Source organism: Neovison vison, chromosome 12 (genome assembly GCF_020171115.1).
Source record: "Neovison vison isolate M4711 chromosome 12, ASM_NN_V1, whole genome shotgun sequence".
NCBI lineage: Eukaryota > Metazoa > Chordata > Mammalia > Carnivora > Mustelidae > Neogale > Neogale vison.
In genome coordinates, this window is record NC_058102.1 from 71,072,008 (window position 1) to 71,098,506 (window position 26,499).

At 35.2% G+C, this 26,499-nt stretch overlaps 1 protein-coding gene across 9 annotated transcripts in view; it reads left to right on the forward strand.

Annotated features, from left to right (window-relative positions):
* Positions 1-26,499, forward strand: part of SOX5 (SRY-box transcription factor 5) — a 958,250-nt gene that overhangs the window by 819,971 nt on the left and 111,780 nt on the right. For 7 of the 9 annotated variants that reach the window (XM_044229411.1, XM_044229414.1, XM_044229412.1 and 4 more), the window contains one exon: positions 12,667-12,790. In XM_044229411.1, coding sequence (XP_044085346.1) covers positions 12,667-12,790 — 124 coding nt within the window. The remainder of the gene's footprint in view (positions 1-12,666; positions 12,791-26,499) is intronic. The other 2 variants (XM_044229413.1, XM_044229415.1) reach the window with 1 other exon arrangement.

A 26,499-nucleotide genomic window follows, 5' to 3' on the forward strand; every position in this document is an offset into this window, starting at 1 on the left:
TTTTATCATAAATAACATCTAACTGCAGTTCATATGGCATTTCAGTAAGGACACATCAGACATTTCTCTCATCTCCTGAGAAATAACAAAGTGCATGAAACCTGACTTAGTATAATTGACACTAAAACTGAGGTCTGAGGAAAGTAATGGATTGGAGGTAAAAAATGACAACATAGCTATATGCCATGTTTCAGGGCATTAACTTTGGGGAAAAAAAATGAATAAAAATGAAATAAAGCCTAAAGTCCAGGATATAAAAGAAATGTTTTAATAAACTAGTTACTCTTATAAAAAAAAAAAAAAACTGAGACTGAAACACGAGTAGCCTTTCCTAATAGTAATTGTCTTTTAAACTAATCGGTGCAATTGACATTAATTGCACATGTACTATATGCTAAACAGTAAGCTGGATAGTGTGAATACCAACATGAGTTCTCTATGTGCTGCCTTTAGGGCAGTTTACTCGTGGAGATAGACACAAATAATTTCAACCTAGTGGAATCCCTATATGGAGTAGAGGCAGAAAGAAATGATTTGTTGAACACAGCATGCTCACTCTTACCTTAGGGCTTTTTGTTTGTTTTTTTGTTTGTTTTTTTTGTTTGTTTGTTTTGTTTGTTTGTTTTTTAAGAGGGAGAGATCTGGTGAGGGGAGTGGCAAGGGGAGAGGGACAGAGAGAATATTAAGCAGACCCCCTGCTGAGTGCCATGCCCCACTCGGGGCTCAATCTCATAACCTTGAGATCTTGACCTGAGCCCAAATCGAGAGCCACCCAGACGCCCTATTAGCTTAGGTGTTCAGCACCTCCTCTTCCTTTTCCCTGGAACACTTGCCCCCAGATTACTGAGATTTATTGTGTCAGTTCCTCCAGCTCATTGTGAGCTCATTGATCCCATATTTAAACTTGCAGCCTCCATCCCAGCTTTCTTTTTCCTCTTTTGTAGTGTTTGTCTGTCTTATTAATTGCAATATCCCTAGACATGAGAGCAGTACCTAGCACAAAGTGGGCACTCAACACAGGAATGAATATATCTTGCTTGGGGAGGCAGAGCTGCTGCAGTTGGGTTTTAAGGAAAAAGCAGTTCTTGAGTAGAAGTCAGGTGAAGTTTTCAGCCTCACCTCCTTGTCTCTAATTTGAAAACAGGTCGAAGAATAAAAGGTCTGTCCAGAAATAATCCTAAGTCTAAAGAGGGAAGTGTAAAGTAACACAGGCAAAAAATAGAAAACGTTAAAAGATTTCATAATCCAGTGCTCATTCCATGGAATAAATACCAATGCGGTAGAATATTTCAGCAAGAAATAAATAAAGGTGAAAGTAATTGGTAATGATCTTAGGAAACTTTGAAATACATGTTAGAATTATATATACTTTTTATAAAAATCAGAGTAGAAAAATTTAAATTTTCTTTTCAATCATTCTTTAGTCGCATATCAAAGAACTTTTTCCTATTTTCTACCAAAATAGGCAACAAAGATTCACATTTTAAGATGTGTAGGGATTTTTAGGGTAGCAATTCCTGTATTAAATATTCTATGATATGCCAGACACTATATTCTATAATCTATTACATCTGTTTTTCTGATTAATTTTCAGAGTATTAAGGTAGTATGTATATGCATTGAAAATTTAAAAAACAGTGTGGACAGAAAATATAAAGCAAAATAAATTGTAATACGAAGAGGAAAATCAAAGTCAAAATGCTATCTTTACTATAAAAATCTCATAAAACATAATAGAATTTTATCTTTTAAAGAGAATTTAAATGTGATCTTTTTTATGCTAAGCAAATATATGGAAATTAATATTGATGTTTTTGTACTGCTTTCATATAAATCAGTATTTTTATTTCAGAAAATTATTACATTTTTGTTTTACAATATATTTTTTATAATTTAGAAGGCTCAAAAATTTAAATTCTAGACATGGCTCTAGTTTTGGCCCGTGTCATCATGGGTAAATCTCCAAATTATTTGTTTTCCTTTCCAATTTCCTTATTAAAATTGAAATAACAACACCTCACCTGCTGATCTCCAAGAGGCAGGATAAAGTATAAATGAACTAATTTATGTGCAAGAGCTTTATAAAAATACAAAACATTATTCTAATATTGGACATGACTGTTTCAAGCTCATTTAACCTTGCTTTAGGTAGTAGTGTAGCTATATGTTTTCTGATATATTTCTGATGTGATCTTTTAAAGTTTATTCATTCTTTTTTTTTTTTAATCGAGATATAGCTCACATTTCATTAAATTCACCCTTTTTTAAAGCATACATTTCAGTGCTTTTTAGTATAATCCTGGTGTTTTGTAACCATTCCTACTGTCTAATTCCGGAACATTTTCATCACTGCAAAAAGAAACCCTGTACACATTAGCAGTCACTAACCCTCCCCACAACATGATAATTTTTTGAGGTGTAATATTTAAAGAACTTATGTTGAACTGAGATTTATGTTGCATGAGAAAAAAAACACTCATAATCTATTACATGCCATCGAGCAAAACATCATAAATCATAAATCAATAAATAGTGAATTTTATTACGTTTTCTAATGATGATGTACTGAGAAATATAATTGAAAAATATATTTCATGTTGGCCATTATATTTTATGTTGTCTTTCATTTGCATGTAGATGTCAATTGACATAGTAATGCATGATATGAAGGAAGATTGTATTAGTGTTTGCGAAGCCTGATTCTGTTCATGCGAACAGAGAACCATGCACCCTCACGTGAACTAGGCTGTTTGGTTGTCAGGAGCCATGATAAGTATTACAAATAGTCACACACATTTCAGGAAACAAACAGAGATGATTATAAAAGAAGACTTTGGTTTTATCAAGTTACAGCTATTGAGCTACGCAAAATATTGCCTTTAAGAAACAAATGATAATGTGATCCTAAATAATGCATCATATGAGATATTTTAATCATTGCCTTTTAATTCGGCTCAGAATTGTCCCTGGCAAATGAAATGACTGTTTCTCCCATACTCTTTCACAATTGCTTTCTTATTTAACACCATATTTTTGCCACCCTCGAGTTTCTATGATTATCAACTTTTAAAATAGAGATTTTTTTCCCTTAAGTCAGCAACTATACTTTAAGCATGTTGTATACTTTTAAGAAATGCCATCGTTTTGCTTGATAGGAAATGTATATTAATGTATATTAACATGGTGCTTCATAAGAATGTAATGCTTAAATTTCACAAATAAATAACTGGTACTATTAGACAAGGAAACTATACAAGTGAAACCTGCATAGTACTAAGAATGAAATTTTATGGCCTTAAAGTGACAGAGGTCTTAATTCTCCACCACTGGAAAGTGGTTGTGTGCTAGTAACAATGCCAAGAATAAACACATCGTGCAAAAGTAAAAATGCAATAGTGAAATGAACCATTGAAAGGAAGAGTCAGTGACCATATAATATTTCAGTTTCTATTATATCTAGTAGCAATCTGGCTAAAAAGAAATGACAGTTGCCCTGAAGGAAATAAAGTGGAGGTATTATTGCAGTAGTAGTTTGGAAAGAAAATTGCACTGTGTCTTGACTGGATTATTTCTCTATCCTTGTGAACTATCTCCACCTCTCTGTGGTGCTGCTTCTTGCCTTCTTTATACAAATTGAGTTTGTATCATCTAAACTCATAGGGCCCAGGGGCCCTTCGGCAACAGAGGGGAGGAGGAAAGGGGGAATTAGAAAAGAAACCGTGACAGGCAGTTTTGAAAAGAAAAGCAATTTTCCTTGTGGATCTCTTCCTAAATAGGAGTCCTTCAGTGCAATATTTTGCTTCTGCAGAGCAGTCAGTCAGAATCAAGTGCATGCTTGTGCTGTTTTGTGGGCTTGGCATTGACAGGTTTTATTTAGGAGGGGTGGGAATACAGGGGGATCGGATGTGGAAAAGTTAGTAGTTTGGCTCTATCAGCCCTGGAGGCAGAGTTAGCACTTGCAATGGGACAAAAGTATTTGTAGTCATCAGATAACTTTGCAGTCAGCTTCAATAGCATCACTCCTTTCTTTTTTTTTTCTCCCTACTTTTTTTTTCTACTTTTTTTTTTTTTTTTTAACTTTGGCAGCCAAGCTCTTAGTAGAACCATCTGTCTTTCTATTAGTATTTTTGAGGCCTGTTTTGAAGCCACTTTGCTTGGCAAAGTCACTTTCATCCTTGGAAACGATTTTTAAAAAAAGTTCTGTGGCTTTTTGCCGAAGAAGAGTACTATGTAAAAAAAATCCACATGGCTGTTCATTTTTGTTCTAAAAGAATATGGCTACTTTGTCTTTGTCTTGAATCACATGAAATTAGAGGTGATACAACCCCAGTGTGGCTGTTGGGAAGTGAGAAGCAGGCATTGCAATTTTAGCACAGTTTTTATGTCCCTGCATCTCTCGATGAGATTTTCTTTAGTCTTCCTAGTAGATTAATTGGAAAATAAATGGAGGCCTTTATTCTTCATTTTCGGGTAGTTTTTTTTCGTTCCTAAAGATCACTGCAATGGGTAGGATAAACTGACAAATCACCTTTCTGGTCTATGAAATGAAAAATCACAAACTGTTAGTGGTCATTGACGATCCCATGCCTCTTCTCGTTAATGATAGAAAATCAGCTTTGTCATCCTGGTTACTCCGGTTTGGGTAATTATCTCCTGCCTACCTAAACCCCTCTTGTAATCTCATTTGGATATTATCTTCTTCATTTTCTCCAAAACTACTGTGTAGTGTCCCTGTGTGCTTCTAAACAGCTGCCGTGTTCCCCACTGAAGGTGGCTGAATTTCACTTGTAGGTGAACGGATCCCTAAAGATGTCGTGTGCTCGAATACAGCAATACTCATCTCACTGAACTCCTGAGGAACATTTGAAAGTTTTAGATTTTGCGTTTGATTTGTATTTGTGAGGACTTAAATCATGTAGCCGCCTTTTATTTCCACATTTGTATATGCAGTTTAAGCAAATCTACCACTCTAAGTTAACTTCCTGTTGTTCGAGCTCTCACACAAACTGCTCTTTGACATCCTGGAATCCCTCTAGGTATTCGGTTCCTCTATTTTTCCCATCTAGTAATGCCTTCCAGACCTCTCTTCCTGGCATAGAACCCGAAGCCCATCGCTACTCAAAAGCCACCTTTGGTTTCCTCGCGATGTTGACTTGCTGAAGTTCCCCCAATCTCTTCTCTTCCCCAACCTGGATGCTGGAATTCACCTTCTCTGCTGCTCATCCGCAGTGACAGGCTCTGAGAAGGACCGAAGGAAAGGGAAGACTCACAGCATCCTCATGCATGACGTCTCTCCTAAGGCTTTAGCATCCTCTATCATTCCTTTAACTGTCCATGGTTTACTTTCTTTTTCATTTCTTTCAGTGACAATCCTATACTCTCTTTCCCCTGCTGAACTCCCTTATTCCATCCCCATCTCTCTCATTTGGGGCATAGAGGCTTGCCTTCATCACTGAGGAAAGTTCTTTCCTCAGACCTGATTTTCTTTACCTTCTCATTTCCCTATGCCTAAAACATAGCTGCTTACATCCACTCAAATAACACCATTCCGCAGGGCCCAGAGAAAGAGTTGTTATTCTCACTCAGAACTAATCCCTACATGTCAATTTGCCTTTCAGCCTCCTCTGGAACTCTGGTCCACCAGTTAGTTTCTCTCTCTCTTACATTCAAAAGTCTCAATTTCTATGTTCTCCTTTCAGTCAATAAATGTTTTGAAAACACTACTACATAAATAAAGTCTGTGCATCCCTAGGTAGCTGCTGTCAGAGTCTCTCCTAACTTCTCCTTGAACCTTCTCTGAACAGTAGTCTACATTGGTGTCTCCTCATTCATACTGCAAACTTTTGCAGTATGGTTCTACCCTCTGTTGCGATGGAATGGATGTTGTTAGATTCATCACTATTCTCTAAATAACAATTCTAGAATATATTACTATTTTTCTCTGAAATACTCTTTCTGCTACATGCCCACTTTTAGTCACTAATCAACTTTGAAACTCCATTGTTTTGTGACACCGTACTCATGATTTTCTTTATTTTTCTCTTACCTCTCCACTTGTAGATTCCTCCCCCACTGCCCATCCTTGAGCTATTGTTGTGACCAAGATTATTTTAAGCTGTCTCTTCTCTTTTTACTTTAGACCCTCTCCAGATTGGTTAGTTCACTCTATCAGCTGGTGATTCATCAGACTGTAACCTCTAAAGATCTTTTCCCTGGCTTCAGATTGGAGCCTTATCTATCAACAATGTATCTCCAAGAGAATAGTATTTAGGTACTTCAAACGTGCAATACCATACTCATTTATCTTTCTGTGAAAACTATCACTACCCATCTGTGTTTTTTTTTCTGGTATAAATAGTTACATAAACTAGATACCTGAGAGTTATATTTGACTCTGTCCTTTTATTCATATATACATATATGTATACACACACACACACACACACATACATATATAGTAAGTATATATAAATACTTTAGGTACATGGACTTGTTACATATCCACACATATATAACCTCCTCCATTATCAACAGCTTTCATTTTTTAAAAAAATATTTCTTGGCTTTTTCTCCTTATTCCTAACCCTCTTATTACTGATCAAGCTCTCATAATGTACTGCCCAGTTGAGTCTTTTATCTTACTACCTGCCCACTTCCTATCTTGTCTCTACACTTGGTCTTTCAAATTCCTTCTCCACATAACCATCATAGTATTCTACCTAACCTACTTAGCATCCCTCAGTAGTGCCCCAGAGCCTACATGGGGAATTTCATGCTTCTTACCCTTATACACAAACTGATTCAGATAGACCTTCTCACCACTACTTCCCTCTTACCTTTTTTACTATCCCAGATGGCATCCCCTTTACACAATGTTTTTTCTTGTTCTTATTTCTTTGCTCATGTCCTTTGCTTAGAATTATTTTCCCACACTCCCATCTCTTTGCTTGGCCAACTCCGACTTGTCCACTCAGACCCTGTACCCATGTACCTATCTCCATGAGGCTCACCTTGCTTTCTCCTGGCTGTTAGGAATCTCTCTGTCTGTGCTTCCAGAATATCTTATACAAGTGTCTGTTGTTGAATTAATGACAGTGTATTATAGTAAGCTATCAAATTCGCCCCACCAAACTGACCCAGAACTCCTAGAAAGCAGGCATCATCATATGTGAAGTCATCTTTGTATCCTTGGTTACCAAAAAAGTACACATTCTGCTTAGTGAAAATATTGATTAAATGAATAAACTCATAAACAGAGCCATGTGACTGAAAGCTAAATGAATAAGTAAAAGCTAAATAATTAAGTATCTGGTTGATATATTAGTGTATTCAGGGAGTGACCAAAGGGTTTGCAATAGAGTATCTACATAAAATTGAGAATATTTAACTATGAACAATTGATAAGTATTAACTTGGTTTTTTACAAATATGGTGAAGTGGTTGGTTTGTGTTGGATTCTTAAGATTTTCGAGGCAAGACTGCACTATATGGTAAAATTATAAAAAATATTAAAACATACTATGCCATCTTAAAGGAAGTAGCCTCTTAAATTTATTGTGGTAGTTATTATTCTAACCAGTGAATAACGTGCTACCTATTAAAAGGACTAAAATTTTGTGACAAAACAATTTTATTGAAACTTAATTATAAATGTCACACATTTTAAACCTTAATTAGAAGCTTAAAAGGAATTCCGTGCATTAAGTCAAAGAAAATAAATGAAGTTAATAGTGAATAGGGTTTGGAAATATTCAAAACTGTAAATATGTGTGAATTACTAACCCTCTAAGAAACTAGTTTTGGAATTATTCAGAAAACATTACACAGTTTTAATGTGATGTGTCCTTTTCTTCCAAAAGGTGACCAAATTTCAGTAACAATAAACTGAAAATTAGTTAAGATATAGCAGTAATACAGTTGGCACTCATTATTGGCACTAGTTATGTTTTGTAAAGTTGGCCAATGCTGAGTTAGCAAATATCAAACAGTCGTTCCTGGGGAAAGTACAGTTAGGTTCCTCTGAGCCTTTGGTCTCACCATTATGTGATCAACACATAACCTTGTTTTACATGTGTTTCTTTTTAAAGACACCTTATTAATATTTTTATTGATTTTATATACATTTTAAATGGTGAAATCACCAACAAAATGTCTTACTTCTTTGCACATGTCTGTGAGTGACTGCAGGAGCACTGATACAAGTAAATTTGGGTATGGAGAGGTGACAAGTTTTAGTGAGCAGACAAATTTGCACATATAGATTTTATAAATAATGAGCAACTATATTTTGAGACGCATTTTTAGTTGCACATGTGGATTAGCCATACATTTTGGATTATATTTATTTTACTGTTTCTCAGCCTCAAAACTCTATTATTCGATATATGTGGATCTTGGAAAATTTAGACACTGAAAGAAATTATAAAACTAAAGTAAAATGCATTTCTGTAATTGTAATAAGACAAAATGTTCAGAATACACAGATTTTTAAAAGCACTGGAATTCATTACCATATATCTCTTAGAATTTTCAAATTTTTACTTGAAAAATTAGTTAAATTATTAGGGTTTAAGTGATTTACCTGGATAAAAACTGTCACACACAAATAGTCTATGTACACACAAAAACTAGCTAAACAATTTAACAAGAAAATAAGAAAACCTTCCCTTTATAAATATATTTCAAGATTTTATATTTTTATTTAGAGAGAGAGGGAGAGTATAGGAGCTGGGAAGGGGCACAAGGAGAGGGAGAGAGAGAGAATCCCAAGCAGACTCTGCACTGAGCGCAGAGCGAGACGTGGCGCTCAATCCCACAATCGTGAGATCGTGAACTGAGCCGAAACCAGGAGTCGGACACTTAACTGACTGAGCCACCTAGACAACCCAGAAATAGAAGTATTTTTAAACAAACTTAAAAATAAAATTACCAAAAATTTACAAGAATTATATGAAGCAAAACAAGATTTGAATAAATTAAAAGATAAGGCCGGCTATTGGCTATCAAGCCATCAGGTTAATGAATTCAAATAGAAATTCCATATCCTAAAATAAATGTGGAATAACAAATATTAAAAAAAATCCAGGAAATATTTGAAAAAGAAAATAGTAATGATAGAGTAGTAACTTTACCTATTATTAAAACATACTGGAAAGGTATAATTAAACAACATGATATTAGAATATGATAGGCAGACATACCTGTCCATTACAGAAATATGTAATAAGTTTCTAATATATTTGGATTTCTCTTCTGTTTCTTCATGCATACATAATTCTAAGACTTATGGACATATCGTAATGTGACGATTTAGCTGGGCCTTAAAAATAAGAACACGAAGCTGTACTTTATGCTGTCATTCTTCTTTGGTGAAATTGGATTCTTTTTTGGTCAGTAAGCAACTGTTACCCAGAGGCCTTTTGTGGACATTGGGAGTTGATGCACAAAGATGTATTTTAGAAGATGGGACTATGTAACTCATTCTTCTTCTTTATTCATGAATTATCTATCTATCTATCTATATCTATCTATCTATTTATATCTATATATATATATATGTATATATAATAGTTTTGGCTGCTGTGCTAAGCTCTAGAGGTCCAGTAATAAGTTACAACCTCCTTGCTAAAGAAGCTCGTAGGTCATCAGGGAGACTCGAGTTATACAAGTAACTATTATTCAATACAGTAAGCATTGTATTAGCTTTATGAGGTTAAAAGAAGTAACAGTTCTTTCTGCCTGAAAATTGGCACCACAAGAAAGAAGAGCTTCACAGGCAAACACATTATGTGGGTCTCAAAAGCCTTTGAAAAATAAGTAGAATTTTGCCAAGAAGAAAAGGAAAAGAGAAAACACTCAAAACAGAGGAGAAAAATACTTTTGAACACACTCAGGCATGGAAAAACACTGAGTATGCAAGGAACACTTGTGGTCCTTTGAGGCAAGAGTAGAGCATCTGAAGAGCAACTATCTGGAAAGACAGACTGAGGACAAATTGTGAAGAATCTTGAATACCGTACTGAGGGATTTGGTTGTTCTTCTGTAGGTAAAAGCAAACCATCACAAGATTCTCATAAAGGAGACATATAAAAACAGATAAAAGACTCAATTAGAAGAAATTCTATGAGCCATCTAGCTTAATATCTGGTTCTACCCCCCGGGCCCCAGAACCTCTAAGAGTCAGGCTGTCTCCCCTTCAACAGCTGACATAACTGAAGGTGCTCTGAACTCAATGCAAAACAGGAAGGAGACAAAAAGATTTGTCGACAGTGACTGAAAGCATTCTTTAAGACAGTACTTCTCAAATCTGGATGTACACTGGAATCATCAGGGGAACTTTAAAAAATGTTCATGGCTGGGTCTCACCCCTATTGATTCAGACTCAGCTGGCGTGAGAAGCAGTCTGGGCATTGAGAATTTTTCAGAGCTTGCCAGGTGATTCTAATATGCATTCAAGTTTGAGAACTCCCGCAGTGAAACAAGAACCTATTGTTTCTACAATTCTGGAAGTTATTTTTCCCCAAATTTTAAGGTATCTGAAATTTGGGTACTTCTTATAACCCTTACATGCCTTTCATTTGAAGTCCTTTTCTTCGTCCCTCTAAAATGCTGCTGTTAAATTTATTTGGACATCGTAGAACCGATGGTACCTTCAAAGGGAGGAGATGTGCTGTATACAATATGATAACTTACAAATAACGAAGTAGAAAATACATACGGGAGCTGATATCGCTGTTTGTTTCCTTCTTGTCCATTCTGCCCGGTGTCCTCTTGCACTAAATGTGCTCCCATGCTGTTTTTGCCTTCGGATGCCTATCTCTTGTTTTAGACCACTTATTCCTACAAACTTGTTCAATATGCACTCTCTAATTTTGATTCTTTAATCAATTGCTTTCCATTGGTTTCTGCGTAAGGTGTATCTTTCCTCCAATATGCTCAAAAATTGTTGGCTGTAGTGATCTCAATCTTAATAGCTAACCTTAAGACACTGTCTCTTTGTATTCCTGTTTTGTTATCATTCCTTTTTAGTTTCACTCTGGTGGCAGTGATAGGTTTAAAATCCTTTTGGCTAAAAGAAATACTTTCCAATTTGGAGCCATTGCTGAAAGCAGATCTCTCATTCTTGTAGTGCATATGTTTCTGTCTCTGTCTCTGTGTCTCTTTCCCTCCCACATTTTTCTCAGATATTTCCCTGCCCAAACCACAGGCACACTCAACAACCAAAATCTCAGAAAAAGCTCAGAGCTTTACTGTGAAAGATGAAATAATGGGCAAGCTGAAGGTAGACTTTTAAAGTGAGAAACCGTGAGCTCTATGAGAATCACCCGTGCCCCAAGAATGTTCAGTGCCGATGAGAGAAACGGAACACAAGTCTGAGAGATGGCTCAGTGTTGCTCTTAGGATTCAGAACTGAGTGAATTTGCAACCTTTCCTGGGTTTTGTCTTCATTGTTTTTTTGTTTTGTTTTGTTTTGTTTTTTAATTATTGTTCCCACTCTAATGTGATGGGCAGACATTACATTGAATCTTGCTTTTCTTGTTCACTCTACTTTCCCTACTGACAAGCTCATTTTCTTGTGCATAGTAGGTATTAATTAAATATTTTCCAAATGACTTAATTAATGCATGGAAAGGGAAGAGTAAGGGAGAATGAATTGTCAGACATGTCATTTTTAGTATGATCCTAAATTCTTGGTCATATATTTAGTGACAAACACTAACCAATAATCCTGTTCACCAGGGTGATCTTGCTTAATTAAATATTTGGGGGGAAAAGCCAACTTATTTTAGTGATGACAACCTTTCCATTAATCACTAATGTCATATTGCTGCAGAAATGACTATATTAGGTTATATTTCTAGAAATCTCTGCTCCGTTCAAAGAAGATAGTGATTCTGTTGTGCTCAGTTATTTATTTACTGATGTGAACCCCATATTCTGAGAGTGATGTAAGCAAATTAGTGTGTATTCCAAAGATGGCAACCAAAACAGAGACCTTGTGGTTTGAGGAGTGGTTCAACTGATTGTAAAAAGATAGATGAAGTCAAAAGTATAACACAGAACGACATTCTGTTGACTGGGTTTTAGACCTAATCTAACTGTCCCATTCCTTGGCCGTGGATGAGTCTCTTCTCTTTTGGCCCTGGTTACCTTTTTATAAACCAAGGGGAAAGTCTTAGTGAGTAAGTTTCTTTGCCAGCTCTTTTGTTCAAAAAAATTGCAATATTATGTGAACATGACAATTATCTTCAAATAATGAAAAGCTCGTTATATGTAAGATGATACCAGTTTGGTTAAGTTTGTTTTAGAAAGTAGCATCCTCCCTAACAGGATTTACAGAAGGAGATTTTAGTTCAACCTAAGGGTGATTTTTTAACCATTATTACGTTAGGGCAGTAAGAAAAGGCTTTCTTGTATGAAGTAGTGGTACTTCGTGTAGGATATCTAAGGAAATTATTCCTTAGGTTAGAAAGTAAATTTGGTAACACTTTCCAACTATAGCGTACTCTAATTTTCCTGTCTAAGGCATGACGTCAGGCCCAGTGTATGGGCTTGTATGCCAGTATATTTGAATTGATTAAATGGTTTTCTTTATCGTAACATAAGGAGGGTGGGAGGCATGGAGCACCAAAACTTCGTCTCTTTGATTCTCTCTATAACGTTCAGCAGGTTCAAGGTCAACTGCCGCCATTAATGATTCCCGTGTTCCCTCCTGATCAACGGACTCTGGCTGCAGCTGCTCAGCAAGGATTCCTCCTTCCTCCAGGCTTCAGCTATAAGGCTGGATGTAGTAAGTACCATTGATTTTTCCATTTGGGAGTGGGTGGAGGGCATGGCTTTAAATTAGCCAATTTAATATTCCTGCCACACCAAGAAATGAGATCACCCATATTGCATTTTTATTTTAAAGAAGAAACACACAGAAAGTATAGAAAAGGATTTATGTTGGTATTTAAAAGAACGTAGGTTATTTCTGTGCTTCTGAAGCCAATAGTTGCTCTTTATATTTCAGTTTTGTAACTTCCATTTCCAGTGTATTTTTGTAATATGAATATAATTTTCAGGTTCAGTTTGTTTTTGCAAAGATAAGATAAGAATATGCTTTTCAATTGCTTTCCATTGCTTTTTAAGATAAACTCAAGTTTCTTAATATGAATTAGTTGGCCGTTTATTGTCTATATCCTCCCTATATTTATAGCCTAATTTCTCAGTAGTCTTCCTTCAGTTCTTAGACCAAACCATACGCTTTCTTGACTCTGGACTTGTATTGACAATGTTTATTCTCCTCAATAATCTGAATGCCTTCCAACTCAGATCAGAGAAAACTTGCCTAACCTAGTTAGATCCCTTTCTCCTAGTTCCTTTGGATCCTGTGTTTTTTCTCTTTTATTTTAATTGTAAGTTCTATGAGGGCAGGTTCTGATTCTGTCTTATTCATTATTATACCTAAACTTTTAGTACAACATTCCATTAACTGTTGATTGAATGAATGAAGGAATGACCACCGCATTACCAACATTACAAGGACATTTTTACACTATGTGGGATATTAGGCTAAAATAACTGTTTATATAACTTATTACATCTAGATGTCTGTGATTTTATGACTTCTTTTTTATCAGAATTGAAAATGTATACTGTTAGTTTGGTAAACAGTCTAATACTTCACTTTCTAAAATTTAAATAGCCAAATGCCAGCCATAAGCTGTTAAATAAAAAATCATAGCAGGGGCCCCTGGGTGGCTCAGTGGGTTAAAGCCTCTGCTTTAATTCAGATCATGATCTCAGGGTCCTGGGATTGAGCCCCGCATTGGGTTCTCTGCTCAGTGGGAGCCTGCTTACCCCTCCTTCTCTCTGCCTGCCTCTCTGCCTACTTGTGACCTCTGTCAAATAAATAAATAACTTCTTTAAAAAAAAACCATAGCAAATTCCAAAGAGAGTCTAGACTGCTAAGCAACATATCTTATAGAACCTTATTACCATGGCCATAAAAAATACAGAGAAGGCAAGTTTATTGAAATATTTTCATTAATAAAAGTAGAACGTAATTGAAAACAATTAATGAAATATCATCTTTTAGCTATTCGTATAGAATATTATTTTGTAAAGTTCAGTATATTTGGTTCATTTATATGTTAATAAATTGCCCCATTAACATCTCGCTATGGTTCAGTACTTTCTGCCTCTGAGAAACTCTGTCCAGCATTCTAGAAATCAGATCCAAGCTTCCTGCTAAATGATGTTTTGAATTTTTACATTTTAACATTTATTCCCAGTCTTTGAACCTTTCTTTGTATAATATTGAAGAAATGGGATATAGCTTTTTAAATACGCAAAGCCATTTGAGAGGAATAGATTGCAGCTACGGAGTCTAGACAAAAGTGAACTGAACTCAGCACTATAAAAATTCACACTTGTATGGTATTTGCAGTTTTTACACTCTTTATGCACATCTTTCTCTTGACTTCAGTTTCATATGTTTTGAGACAGTGTTCTCACTCTGTATCCTGAATTTATTCATTTCGTATTATTTCCACATCATTCTAACTTTGTAGATTGATTCATCCAGATACACCAACATGTTTTTACAATTAAGGGCTATGTTTATATGCTAAATATATAATTATAAGAATAATTTAAATTCTAAATACAGAATTTTAAACTCTGTTGTTACATTAACTTCTGAGTTTTTATCATAAAATATTTTTTGTTTTGTTTTGTTTCCATTTTCCTAAGGAATTACTATTCACATTAAACACATGTTGCCAATGTGTTTTTTGGTAACCTTGGTTACTAAAGTGAAAAAAAAAAAAGACACTTTTAAAAAATCATCAGTTGTCTCAGACTGCACCTGCAATATATACATATAGACTAGTTCTGTTTTCCAGAAAGAAAATTTTTTTTTAAGCAACTGTAGAAATTAGTCCCATTAGCAAATATTGTGCTGAAGAGAAAACCATATTGAGTATGAACAATAGTGTAACTCGAGGCCTGGAAAAGGTCAAGAACACCTCTACCTCACTCCCATTTGACAGAGTTGGCATACTAGATTTGTTCAGTGTTAATGTGATGTGGCAGGGAGAAATTTTTCCCTTTCTAAAATTGTTCACATATTAACCATTTGATATTTATATCTTTGGTGCTTCAAATTATAAATAATACCATTTTTTTTGGTAACCTTGGAAATAAAATAGAATAAAGCCTTTACAGCTGCTGGCAAGCTTGAAACTAGCATCCTGCCAAACTCTAAAACTAAGAAGCCAGTAGCAAAAGAAAGTACCACTCTTGTTGATACTCCAGCACTTGGAGTCAGTTTGGGTGGAATCAGTAAATAGTCCAAACTATTCCTCCCTCATCACATTTCAGGAAAGAACAGAGACAGGGAAGGACAGAAATCTTGCCATCTCTCTTTAATGGGCTTTCTTATTACTGTCCACCATGTGTGACCTCTCTGGTCATCAGTTATTTTAGAGTATTACGTAGTTCTCCATGAAAGAGGCTGACTACCTCATTTTGATATGAGTTTCAAGTAAATATGAAACATGTATTTGTTGGTATCAAAAACTCAAATGCTTTTCATCCATCCACTCAAAGAAGGTATCAATGATAAATTTTTCTGTTTAGACTATGTGACTTGATAAAATAAATAAAATAAAAATCTCTGGACAACATAAAGTTAAAATGTTCTCAACAGGAAAAAAAAATAAAAACATAAGTTGGGGGCTGCTGGGTGGCTCATTCAGTGAAGTGGCCAACTCTTGATTTTGGCTCAGATCGTGATCTCAGGGTCCTGGGATCCAGCCCTGCTGCAGGTGGCAGGCACCTTATTCAGCAGGAAGTCTGCTTCAGGATTCTCTCTCTCCTCCTCCCTCTGCCCCTCCCCCTGCTTTCTCATTCTCCCTCTCTAAAATAAATAATAAATCTTAAAAAAAAATGGGGGGAATCCAACCATCATTGATTGAGTTCATATCTTCTGTTTTCCAAAGAGGGAGGAAGCTTTCAGTTGGACATAAAAATATTTTCTCTTTGAGAAATGTAATGGTAGAAATACAGCATGGAATGGCGACCACAGGATGAAGTTGCTGGATTCTCTTTTAACTGCTAGAATGAAAGTCAGTGAACAATAGAAGAGTAAATTAATAGCAGTACAGCTAAGAATTCAGAACAAACAATCCAGATAGAAAAGAATCTTTAAAGAATGTTGTAGTCCACTCTTAATCCATGAATGTGTAAATAAATTCGCAATTATTGATGTAGTATTATCAGAATCTCAGATTCTCATCTGGCATTTGCTATTAATGAAATCAAACATGAAACCACACTTATTCGTGGATCCATATCTAGTTATTCCTTTTCCTACTTATTTCTTAATATTTGAAAATACCTCCAAATTTCTAAGGAGGTAAAAATAATGGTGCATTATTAAATTGAGTATTTTCAATATATGTAATAACTTGAAAATAATTATGTAAAAACACTGATTTGATCAATCAACTCAATTCACAGACTATTCAAAGAAAGAAATTAATGAAATAATCTGTATATTTAACTTTACAGTTCTATAAAAACTTTCAATTAAGTTGCTATGTGTAGACACACCCCACTTTTTATATTACATAATTACAAATCCCAATTTTTTTTAGAGAGAGAAAGGGCACATGTGCATGTGTGCACCCAAATGGAGATGGGGGTGAAGGGCAGAGGGAGAGGGAGAGAAGGAACCTTAAGCAGACTCCATGCTGAGCTGGACTCAGGACTCTATTTCAGGACCCTGAGATCATGACCTGAGCTGAAATTGAAAGTCTGACATTCAACCAACTGAGCCACACAGGTGCCCCCAAAATTCTAATTTTAAATTATATTTCTAAGTACCTGCTCATTTTAATCAGAAAGCGATCATTAAATTTCTTGAAATAAATTTTAAAACTAAATAAGCTTCAGATGCTGAATGATAAAATAAGTGGTGTACAAATGAATTGGTTCAAATGCACTTTGGGTGGTTGAAGAGTCTTAGGACATGGTCCCTTTGCCTCTGATGGAAAATCTGACTGAAATTGTAACCTCTTAACAAAGGGCTCCAACTAGTGGACCACAAAACTTGTTTCAGGTAGATAGTTTGAAATAAAATGTACACGCTTTTGACACCTACACAATAGTTTCATGTTGGGAAGAAGGCACCCACTTTTGTGTTTGCTCATCATGGAAAAAAAAATCTAACAAAATTCAAAATAATTTTGAATGTGTATGTTGGTTTTAGCATATTAAACTTGAGAGAAACTTTTGAGATAAGGTGGTTGAAAGTCGTAAGTTTGGTTAATACCACTTTCAACTGACTCCAATTTCCAGTTCTCTTTCCATAACACATGGCCTCCTTGCACCCCACCCTCAAGGTTAAATGCTGTTCCTTCAAAACACATAGTTTATAGGCAGAAATGAGAGGAATAGGTGTTTCTCTTTGTACTAATGACTACAGTCCTCTGCCCCTCTCCTTTCTGTTTGCGTGTAAAATTTCTAGTCATATAATTCTAATAGCTGCCTTAGAAATTTTTGACAGGAACACATTTTATGTGGAAATAAGAAAAATCTACAGAAGGCAATCCAATAAAATAACCCATTTTCTATATACGGTATAAAACAAACAGTTGTAAGAGTTGGCTCAAGAGTTAGTCCAAAGTGTCAAATTGAATGTGTCACATAGCTACAGATGGAATCTTTCCCCATAAATGGGCATGTGCCTCATGCTAAGGTTCCTGAACTGTGTGCTAAGGTTCTAGGGTGCTTTTGCTAATCCCCAGGGGCATAGAGCATGTTTTAAAATTTCAGGGAAAATACAGAGACATCTGTTAGACACTACATAAACTACCTTAGGTTTTGGACCTTACTACTTAACAAAATGATGGAGCATTTAGGTATTTCTTTTGCTCTCAGGTGCCATGAAAAAATTATTGAGCCACTGTTGGTGCCTGAATCCAAGAAATTTTAGGAACTTTTGGCCTAGTCTAGTCTATACTCATTTAAAAACCCATTATGACCTTTTTTACTAGAACGTTATTGGTGTTGACCTATCATATTATAACCACTTGTGCTTACGGGTTATGGACAATATTATATAGATGAGCAATTAATTTGATTAATTGATTAATTGTATAGATAAGCAATTGATTAATTTGACTAATTGATTAATTTGTCTATGCCAGTTGATTCCTGTCTCTATATGATCTCAAACATTTAATTGTTTTGTCTGTTTTGATAAAATTAACCCAGTGTCAAGGAGGCAATTACTAGTTGAAAGGCACTAGTTGAGAGAGCATGGACTTGGAATCAAGTTTTGCCTTGTTCTACTCCTTTGATTGTCCTTGGGCAGCTTACTGAGCTTCAGTTTCCTTATCTATAATATGGATTAATAACACCCATTTTACTGAATTGTTACAGAGCTTAAGCAGGATTATATATGAAGTAGTGCCTAGCATTGTGCCAGCAAAACATAGATCCTATTTCAAAAGGGAAAAAAAAGGATTCTGAAACCACACTTGGCAATTACTTTCATTGCATATCCTATCTAGGATCACATTCATTCTGCCACACCTGAACGAGGCTTCCTCTGACTGGGATAATAGAATTATTTAGAGAAAAGTATTGCAGTGCTGAAGGAAACCATTTGTCTCATGTAGATACAAACTTAACCTTAACTGTTTACATCACAATCACCAAGCTTTAACTTTCTGTTGGCATTTTCCCTTTGTGTATTTATCAAAGCTCATGTTGGAAAAGATCATGTGACTGAAAATGTATTTAGTCATTGTTTTGGCTGTATGAAATTGGAAATATATTCACATACTCTCTCCGCATTTTAACACGTTGATTAATTTTTCAGAAATGTGCTAAATAAAATAGCCATATAAAGTTTCTGATTGAAATATTTAATTGCCTTATGAGATTAGCTTAAATAAATAGAAGTCGATGAGCCAAGCTTAATAAACTTAAAATATGCTGTATTTATTCTTCATCAGTGTTCTGAACAGTATTTCCGCTTCCAATAAAAAAGGAAACTCTCAGTTAATTAGTTCCTCATACACCACAATAAAATTAATGTTTAGGAGTTAAATACCATAAACTTCCTCAGGCATATTTGCTGATGTGTTCCTGTTTTTGGTTAATGTCACATGTTTCATTGTTTAATGGGGATATCATGTGGGTTCCATTATATCTCTCTTGTGTAAAGGGTCCATGTGTCTGGCATTTTAGGAGACTGCATGCTAATTTCTGATTTAACTGTGTCAGCTGTGTCAGCTGACATACAGGTCATTGACAATCAGTGCTGAAACAATCACCAAATCACAAGCTAAAAACCATTGACATGGTACGCTTTTATCAAACTGACAAAATAGGAAACATGTGTTGTCAGGATCACATACTGTAGGTTCTTTGTACGTAAGCAGAGAGAAGAGGTTACAATCATATATTCGGGCTCCTGTGTTTGTGTGTTTTAAAATTATTGTGATCAGCTCTTCTTTTTACCTTCTTCCCCTGAAATGTCTTATGAACCAATGACTTTGAGTGAACCTGGCTTTGTTGTAGAGCTTAGTAAATATAAATATGATATGATATAATATGATATGATATTATTTTTTATATATTTATTATATAAATATATATAATTAGTACTATCAGTAAAAATATATATGTAAATATATACGTATATATATTTACCTATATTTTTAAAGAATTGTTGTTGTACCTGAACAGCCAATTATTTAAATTCCTACCTGTAAGAAGTAAGATTGGTGGCTTAAAAAATGAGGGGCGCCTGGGTGGCTCAGTGGGTTAAAGCCTCTGCCTTCAGCTCAGGTCATGATCTCAGGGTCCTGGGATTGGGCCCCATGTTGGGCTCTCTGCTCAGCAGGGAGCCTTCCTCCTCCTCTCTCTCTCTCTCTCCCTGCCTTTCTGCCTGCTTGTGCTCTCTATCTGTCAAATAAATAAATAAAATATTAAAAAATGAGATTAAAAAGTAAAGAGAACTGAGTGCAGAAATGTATATAACATTCCACAATTTTATGGTGTCAGCCACCCCCCAATTCTCGTGGGAAAGATGTTCCAGGTCAATAAAATGTGTTTTTTTTTCTAAAAGGTAGTTTATAATGTTTTTACAAAATTCGTCACTGAGAAAGGGAAGATGTACATGTCTTCATTGTGACAAAGTGCATAACTTGGTATAAAAATAATAGCTTATATTGTACCTTATTGTTTATAAAACATACACATATAATTAATTTTTAAGCATCATAACTCTGTGAGATGATAACTGAGCTATGTTAGTAGTGTTTGATCCAGTCCTTCCCCCCACCACACTCTACCAACAAAATACATATACAAGTCAACAAAAAAAGCAAAAGCCCTTTTTTCAATAAATTCCTCAGATTTTACTAGCCTATAAATATATATTTAATCTTTTAATCCATCTTGTTTACTTTTTAACACTTAATAGCATGAGCATGCCATTCAATTGAAATATAAATCCATTTGGGTCAGTATTTTCTTTTTTTTTTTTTTGGGGGGGGAGCTCCAATTTTTTTTTTTCCAATTTATTTATTTTCAGAAAAACAGTATTCATTATTTTTTCACCACACCCAGTGCTCCATGCAAGCTGTGCCCTCTATAATACCCACCACCTGGTACCCCAACCTCCCACCCCCCCCCGCCACTTCAAATCCCTCAGATTGTTTTTCAGAGTCCATAGTCTCTCATGGTTCATCTCCCCTTCCAATTTACCCAAAAGCACATACCCTCCCCAATGTCCATAACCCCACCCCCCTTCTCCCAACCCTCCTCCCCCCAGCAACCCACAGTTTGTTTCGTGAGATTAAGAGTCACTTATGGTTTGTCTCCCTCCCTATCCCATCTTGTTTCATGGATTCTTCTCCTACCCACTTAAGCCCCCATGTTGCATCACTACTTCCTCATATCAGGGAGATCATATGATATTTGTCTTTCTCCGCTTGACTTATTTCGCTAAGCATGATACGCTCTAGTTCCATCCATGTTGTCGCAAATGGCAAGATTTCGTTTTCTTTTGATGGCTGCATAGTATTCCATTGTGTATATATACCACATCTTCTTGATCCATTCATCTGTTGATGGACATCTAGGTTCTTTCCATAGTTTGGCTATTGTGGACATTGCTGCTATAAACATTCGGGTGCACGTGCCCCTTTGGATCACTATGTTTGTATCTTTAGGGTAAATTCCCAGTAGTGCAATTGCTGGGTCATAGGGCAGTTCTATTTTCAACATTTTGAGGAACCTCCATGCTGTTTTCCAGAGTGGTTGCACCAGCTTGCATGGGAATGGTGGGTCAGTATTTTCTTTTTGACTGGATTCTTGACCATATAGATTGGTCAAAGGGAATGAGTGTTTGGCAAATGACACCCTGTGCTTTAAGTCAAGGGGCCTCAAAAGGTGGTGCTGATCATATATGAATTTGCCATTGTCCAACCTATCCCTTAGAATTCTAAATTCATATTTTTCTGGCCATGGCCAACATGGAATCTCATCTCTGTAGCAGGCTGAAACTAAGGTCATCATACTGAAGTATGAGCCCAAGAGAGCAATGCATTATTTTACTTGAATAAATGTAACTGTTGGTGATACCAATGTTTCTTTTTTCCAGGATGCATGCTCATTCACTGTAAAAAACTCCATTAGAAGGCAAACTTTAGTCATGAGGTTGATAGAAAATATGGAAGCAGGAAAAGTTGTTAACAAAACAGGGGAAAGAGAGCATTTAATTCGAACTCTACAGTAGATGCTTATTTTCCACGAGGACTGAAGAAGTCATGCTCTTGGAATACCACATGGAATTAGACACTGTATTAGGCTTACCTACTATAAAAGACCAAAATGATACTCACCTAATAGTCCAAACACTGCTCCCATGGTAGCTCCGTGGTAGTAGATCCCAGGGTGTTCTCTTATTTATTTATTACATTACCTTCCACAAACCATGTCTCCTGTCTCATGGTCTTGGATATCTTCCCCAGCTACCGTATCTCCATTCCAAGCAACAGAAAGGGCAGAAGCAGAGAGAACTACAGCTATTTTTAAAATAGTACTATTTCCCTAATAATTTATTTTGGCTCTATGTTCAAAGAGTATTTTCTTAAATCTATTTATATAGTCAGCTCATAACAACCCTTCACATTGTTTCCTAATATATTAAAGATAGCACTTGCTGACTACACAAACCTCAAACAATGTAGAAGTATAGAAAACAGAAACTAAAAGTTATCTGTCTACACTCATATACTCCTGTAATCACACTCCCCAGAGGTTATCACTGCTGACAATTTGGTACTTATTTTCCCAGAAATATAGATATATCTAGATATAGATATAAACAGACATACATATTTACATCTATTTATATGTAGATACTGATATGTAATATGTATGATGTGAACATATTTGTAGGTTGTAACATGTATGCTGTGACACATATATACGATGTATTTGATATATACTACATAATATATAATGTATGTGAGGGTAAATGTTATAAATACAAAAAAAAATCATGTCCATCTTTTCTTTCTCCTACTTTTAGGTCTCACTTATCTTGCATCATATCTCATTAATCTAGATTACCATATTTTATTTATATTCGCCACTAATGAATATTTAATTTTGTCTACAATATTTACAGTTAAATAATTCTAAGGTAAACATTTTGTGTGCACATATTTGCCCCAAATGAATATTTCATGTAGCCAGTTCTATTCCCAGTATATGGCATTTTACTTTTAGTTACTTGTTCCTTTTTGAACATTTTTCATGAGACATTGCCTCCAAATGCCAATGCCCTCCTAGTTAGTTAATGGAAGGTCTAAAACTTTGAAAATTGACTGGTATGAGTCGAGCTATAAATAAGCATCAATGAGACTTGTAATCCAAAACTATTAATTGTCTGGATTTAATAAATTCTGTTAGGGAAAAACTTAAACAAGATATCGAAAGACCTTGGTAGTCACAATCCCATTTCATATCATTCTGTGCCCTTAGGCTAGTCATTTTCTTCTCTGTGCCCTAGCTTTTTAATCTTTAAGATAACTACACTAATGTCTGCCCTACCCACTTCATAAGGAGATTGTAAAACTAGGTGGGAGAGTGTATGCATTTCTCAGGAATTTAAATTATTATATAAATATAACATATAATTATTATTTATTAAATGTATAAGTCTGTTTTGAACATTTAGGATGTGACATAATGAAAAGAATTCAGGAGTTGATTCTAGGCCACTATACGTCTGACCAAGACCTTTGCATTATTTGGTTTTCATTTTTTAGGGGAGGGATATTCCATAATATTTCTTAATTTTCAGAGGTCTAAAATGTATCATTCTAGTAGAAAGCTCTGAACCAGAAGTCATCCCAAATGTATAGCTCATAGCCTTATTGTTTTCAGGGTTTAGGAAACTTCCTGTTCTCAACCTGCAGATCACAGACTCTGGATATATTCCAGGAGGAAGGACATCAATGATAGAGAGAAAAGTGGAAAGACTATAAAAGGTGTCAAAAAATGAAGAGCTTGCTAAATCTTATTATTAAAAGTGGAAAATAAAAGAGAAATAACATTTGATTTGGTCTTAAGTGGCTTATACCAATGTACCCCTTCTATATCACCACTTTCACATGCCTGAATCATTTGGGGTGCTTTTCTCTGTGCCATTTATATCCTCATAAGACATAGCAGCAAAATGTAGGCACAGTAGTCTAATGTAGCTTCAGATATAGAAGCTGTTCCCTAATTAATGATTCTCTTCAAGCAGCTCAAAATGAATTATGGTACAATGGCTTAAGTGATGCCTTAGTAGAAATACTGGAATATAGGAGGAAAAGGAAATTTCTTTGATTCATTGTCACCTTTTCAGGGATACTCAAATTTCTTAGATAATTAACCCAGGAATTTTCATTAGAGCTAGAATTCATTTAATTTATGGGCATAGAGGTAAAAAAAAGAATACTCTATCTTTTTAAGTCAGAAATGTCTTCCTATTTTGGGGGGTGCTTCTTAAAAAGTTTATCATCTCTAGGTAACTGGGCAACTAGTAATTAAGTCAAATAAAGTTTTCATTTGCTATGCTCCATTTAAAATACATAAAAATATTTCTTATTTTAAAACATCCTTTCCTAAAAAAGTTAGCCTGTGACAAAGCAGTAAAGAACAATTACCTCAAAATACCTTCTTTTAAATAGATATTTAGGGGGGTGCCTGGGTGGCTCAGTGGGTTAAAGCCTCTGTCTTGAGCTCAGGTCATGATCTCAGGGTCCTAGGATCAAGCCCCACATCGGGCTCTCTGCTCAGCAGGGAGCCTGCCTCCCCCTCTCTCTCTGCCTACTTGTGATTTCTGTCTGTCAAGTAAATAAATTAATAAATCTTTAAATAGATATTTAGTCAGACAAGAGATAATTATTAATTTTACTTTCTTAAATAAAAGTCATTTGAAATATTTATCACTTATTTTATGAGAGTTTATTCTAAAATATTAAATATTATTAGCACTCAAGTATTAAAGTCTTATACTATTCTAGCAAATCAATAGAAGCTTTACAGTTCTACAATTTTCTGCAATTGGAAACCCCTTTATCTAAGCTTGTGTATGCCATATCAATTGTTTGAACTTCTTAACTTGTATTCCACAAGGTGATTTAGTGGAATTGTTATAAATTTAACTTACCTAAAAGGTGGGGATGGAGGAGGTATAGCTGAGCTTATTGCCATGAAAAGCAAAGTTCACCTCACGCTTGGATTTCAGAAAGTCTAAGGTAATTTGAACAATCACGTTGATGAAAGATTGGGTTTTGGTCATTCGTTTACATATAATGTCATTTCTAGTAAACATCTTGATCATGCTCAGGTGCTTTAATGACATCATAATAGTGGTTTCTTGTTAGTGAACAGAAATTATTTTAAGATTTAAGAAATTAGTATTATTTACTTTTAAATATTCAAGATATAAGTTGCTTTAAAATCCAAATTTACAAAAGAGACAGATTATGGAATATTATAAAAGAATTATTTGATAAATGAAAATATTTAATAGAAGATTCTTTACCTCTTCCGGATTCCTATTTCCTTATATCCCCAAACTCGATGCTTCCCTTTCCCTCTACTTCCTATTGCACTTTTGTATCATTGGTAGATGATCTAACACATCATTATTGTGTGAATTAAACCCTATACAGAAACTAATTTGTTCCTTATTTGTATAATCATTTTCCCACAACCTGTTTCTTCAACTAAAAAAAAAAAAGCTTTTGATATCGGAAGAGTGGTCCTCTGTGTTTGATATTTGTTAATTTCTTAATTAAATAATTTTTCTTTGCTTATTCAGTCAATAAACATTTTAACAGCCTGTGGTATGTTTTTAACAGAACTGTGCATTTTAACAGTTCCTGTGCAGAGAACTGGGGATTTAAAGATGGGTAAGACATAATCTCTGCCTTTAGGATGCTCATAGTTTATTTGGGTAGAATGAGTGATGTCATATGATGGACATATGCCTACAATTTTAATAGAAGTCAGGGGAAAGGGAGTGAATTCAGATGAGATCGGGCACGTTCAGGGTGGTATGGCCGTAGACAAGGGAGTGAATTCAAATTTAAGAGAGGTGGATGGTGTCAGGAAAGGTCTTAGAGTGGAGACCCCTAAGTCAAATTCCAGAGGATGAAGGACCACAAAACAATTGTGTAAGTTGTCAGGGTGGAGGAATACAGAAACAATATTCCAAACAGAAGAAAGTAGCCTGGATGAAGTCCGGGATGCAAGAAACAGAATAGGGTATACATGAAGCTATAAATAGTTGTATATTAAGAGGAAATTATAAAGCAAGACATGACAAGTTGAGTAGCATGAGGCGTAAGAAGAGACAACTTAGGGATGTTATTTATTCCCTGTATATGCTAGGGGAACTGAAAAACCACCAGAGGTTCCTCTCATCCTATTTTTCAGCTCATCCATAAATCATTCTGCAGATGTTGACATCTGTTGCCCTCCAGGCACTGTGGCCCTTGGACTTGTATTGTCAAGTCTAGTCTTACTGTTTTACTGAAGACCAAACCCAAGCCCAGCCCTTTATTCCTCCGATTCTTTTTTCAGTGACTTGAGTTCCAATAAATCCTTCCTTTCTTTGGTAATTACTGTCTTTCTCATTCTCATTTGATTTTAATCATGTGGCTTTGTTTTATTTCATGTTTGGTGTCTGTATGTCTTCTTTTTGTAACTGAAAGTGTCATGAAGGCAAGGACTATACACCTTTTATGTCTTTATGTCCTCCACATAGTATTAGATACATATCAGTTGAACGAACACTACAAGAATATACCTATTTGAAAATTGAAGTCTGTATTTGCATAATTTTCTAAAAATCATCTATGATGTTTTCTAAAACAATTTTTTTTTTTACTGAAGTACTAATGTCTATGGTACTTATGAACTGTGAGA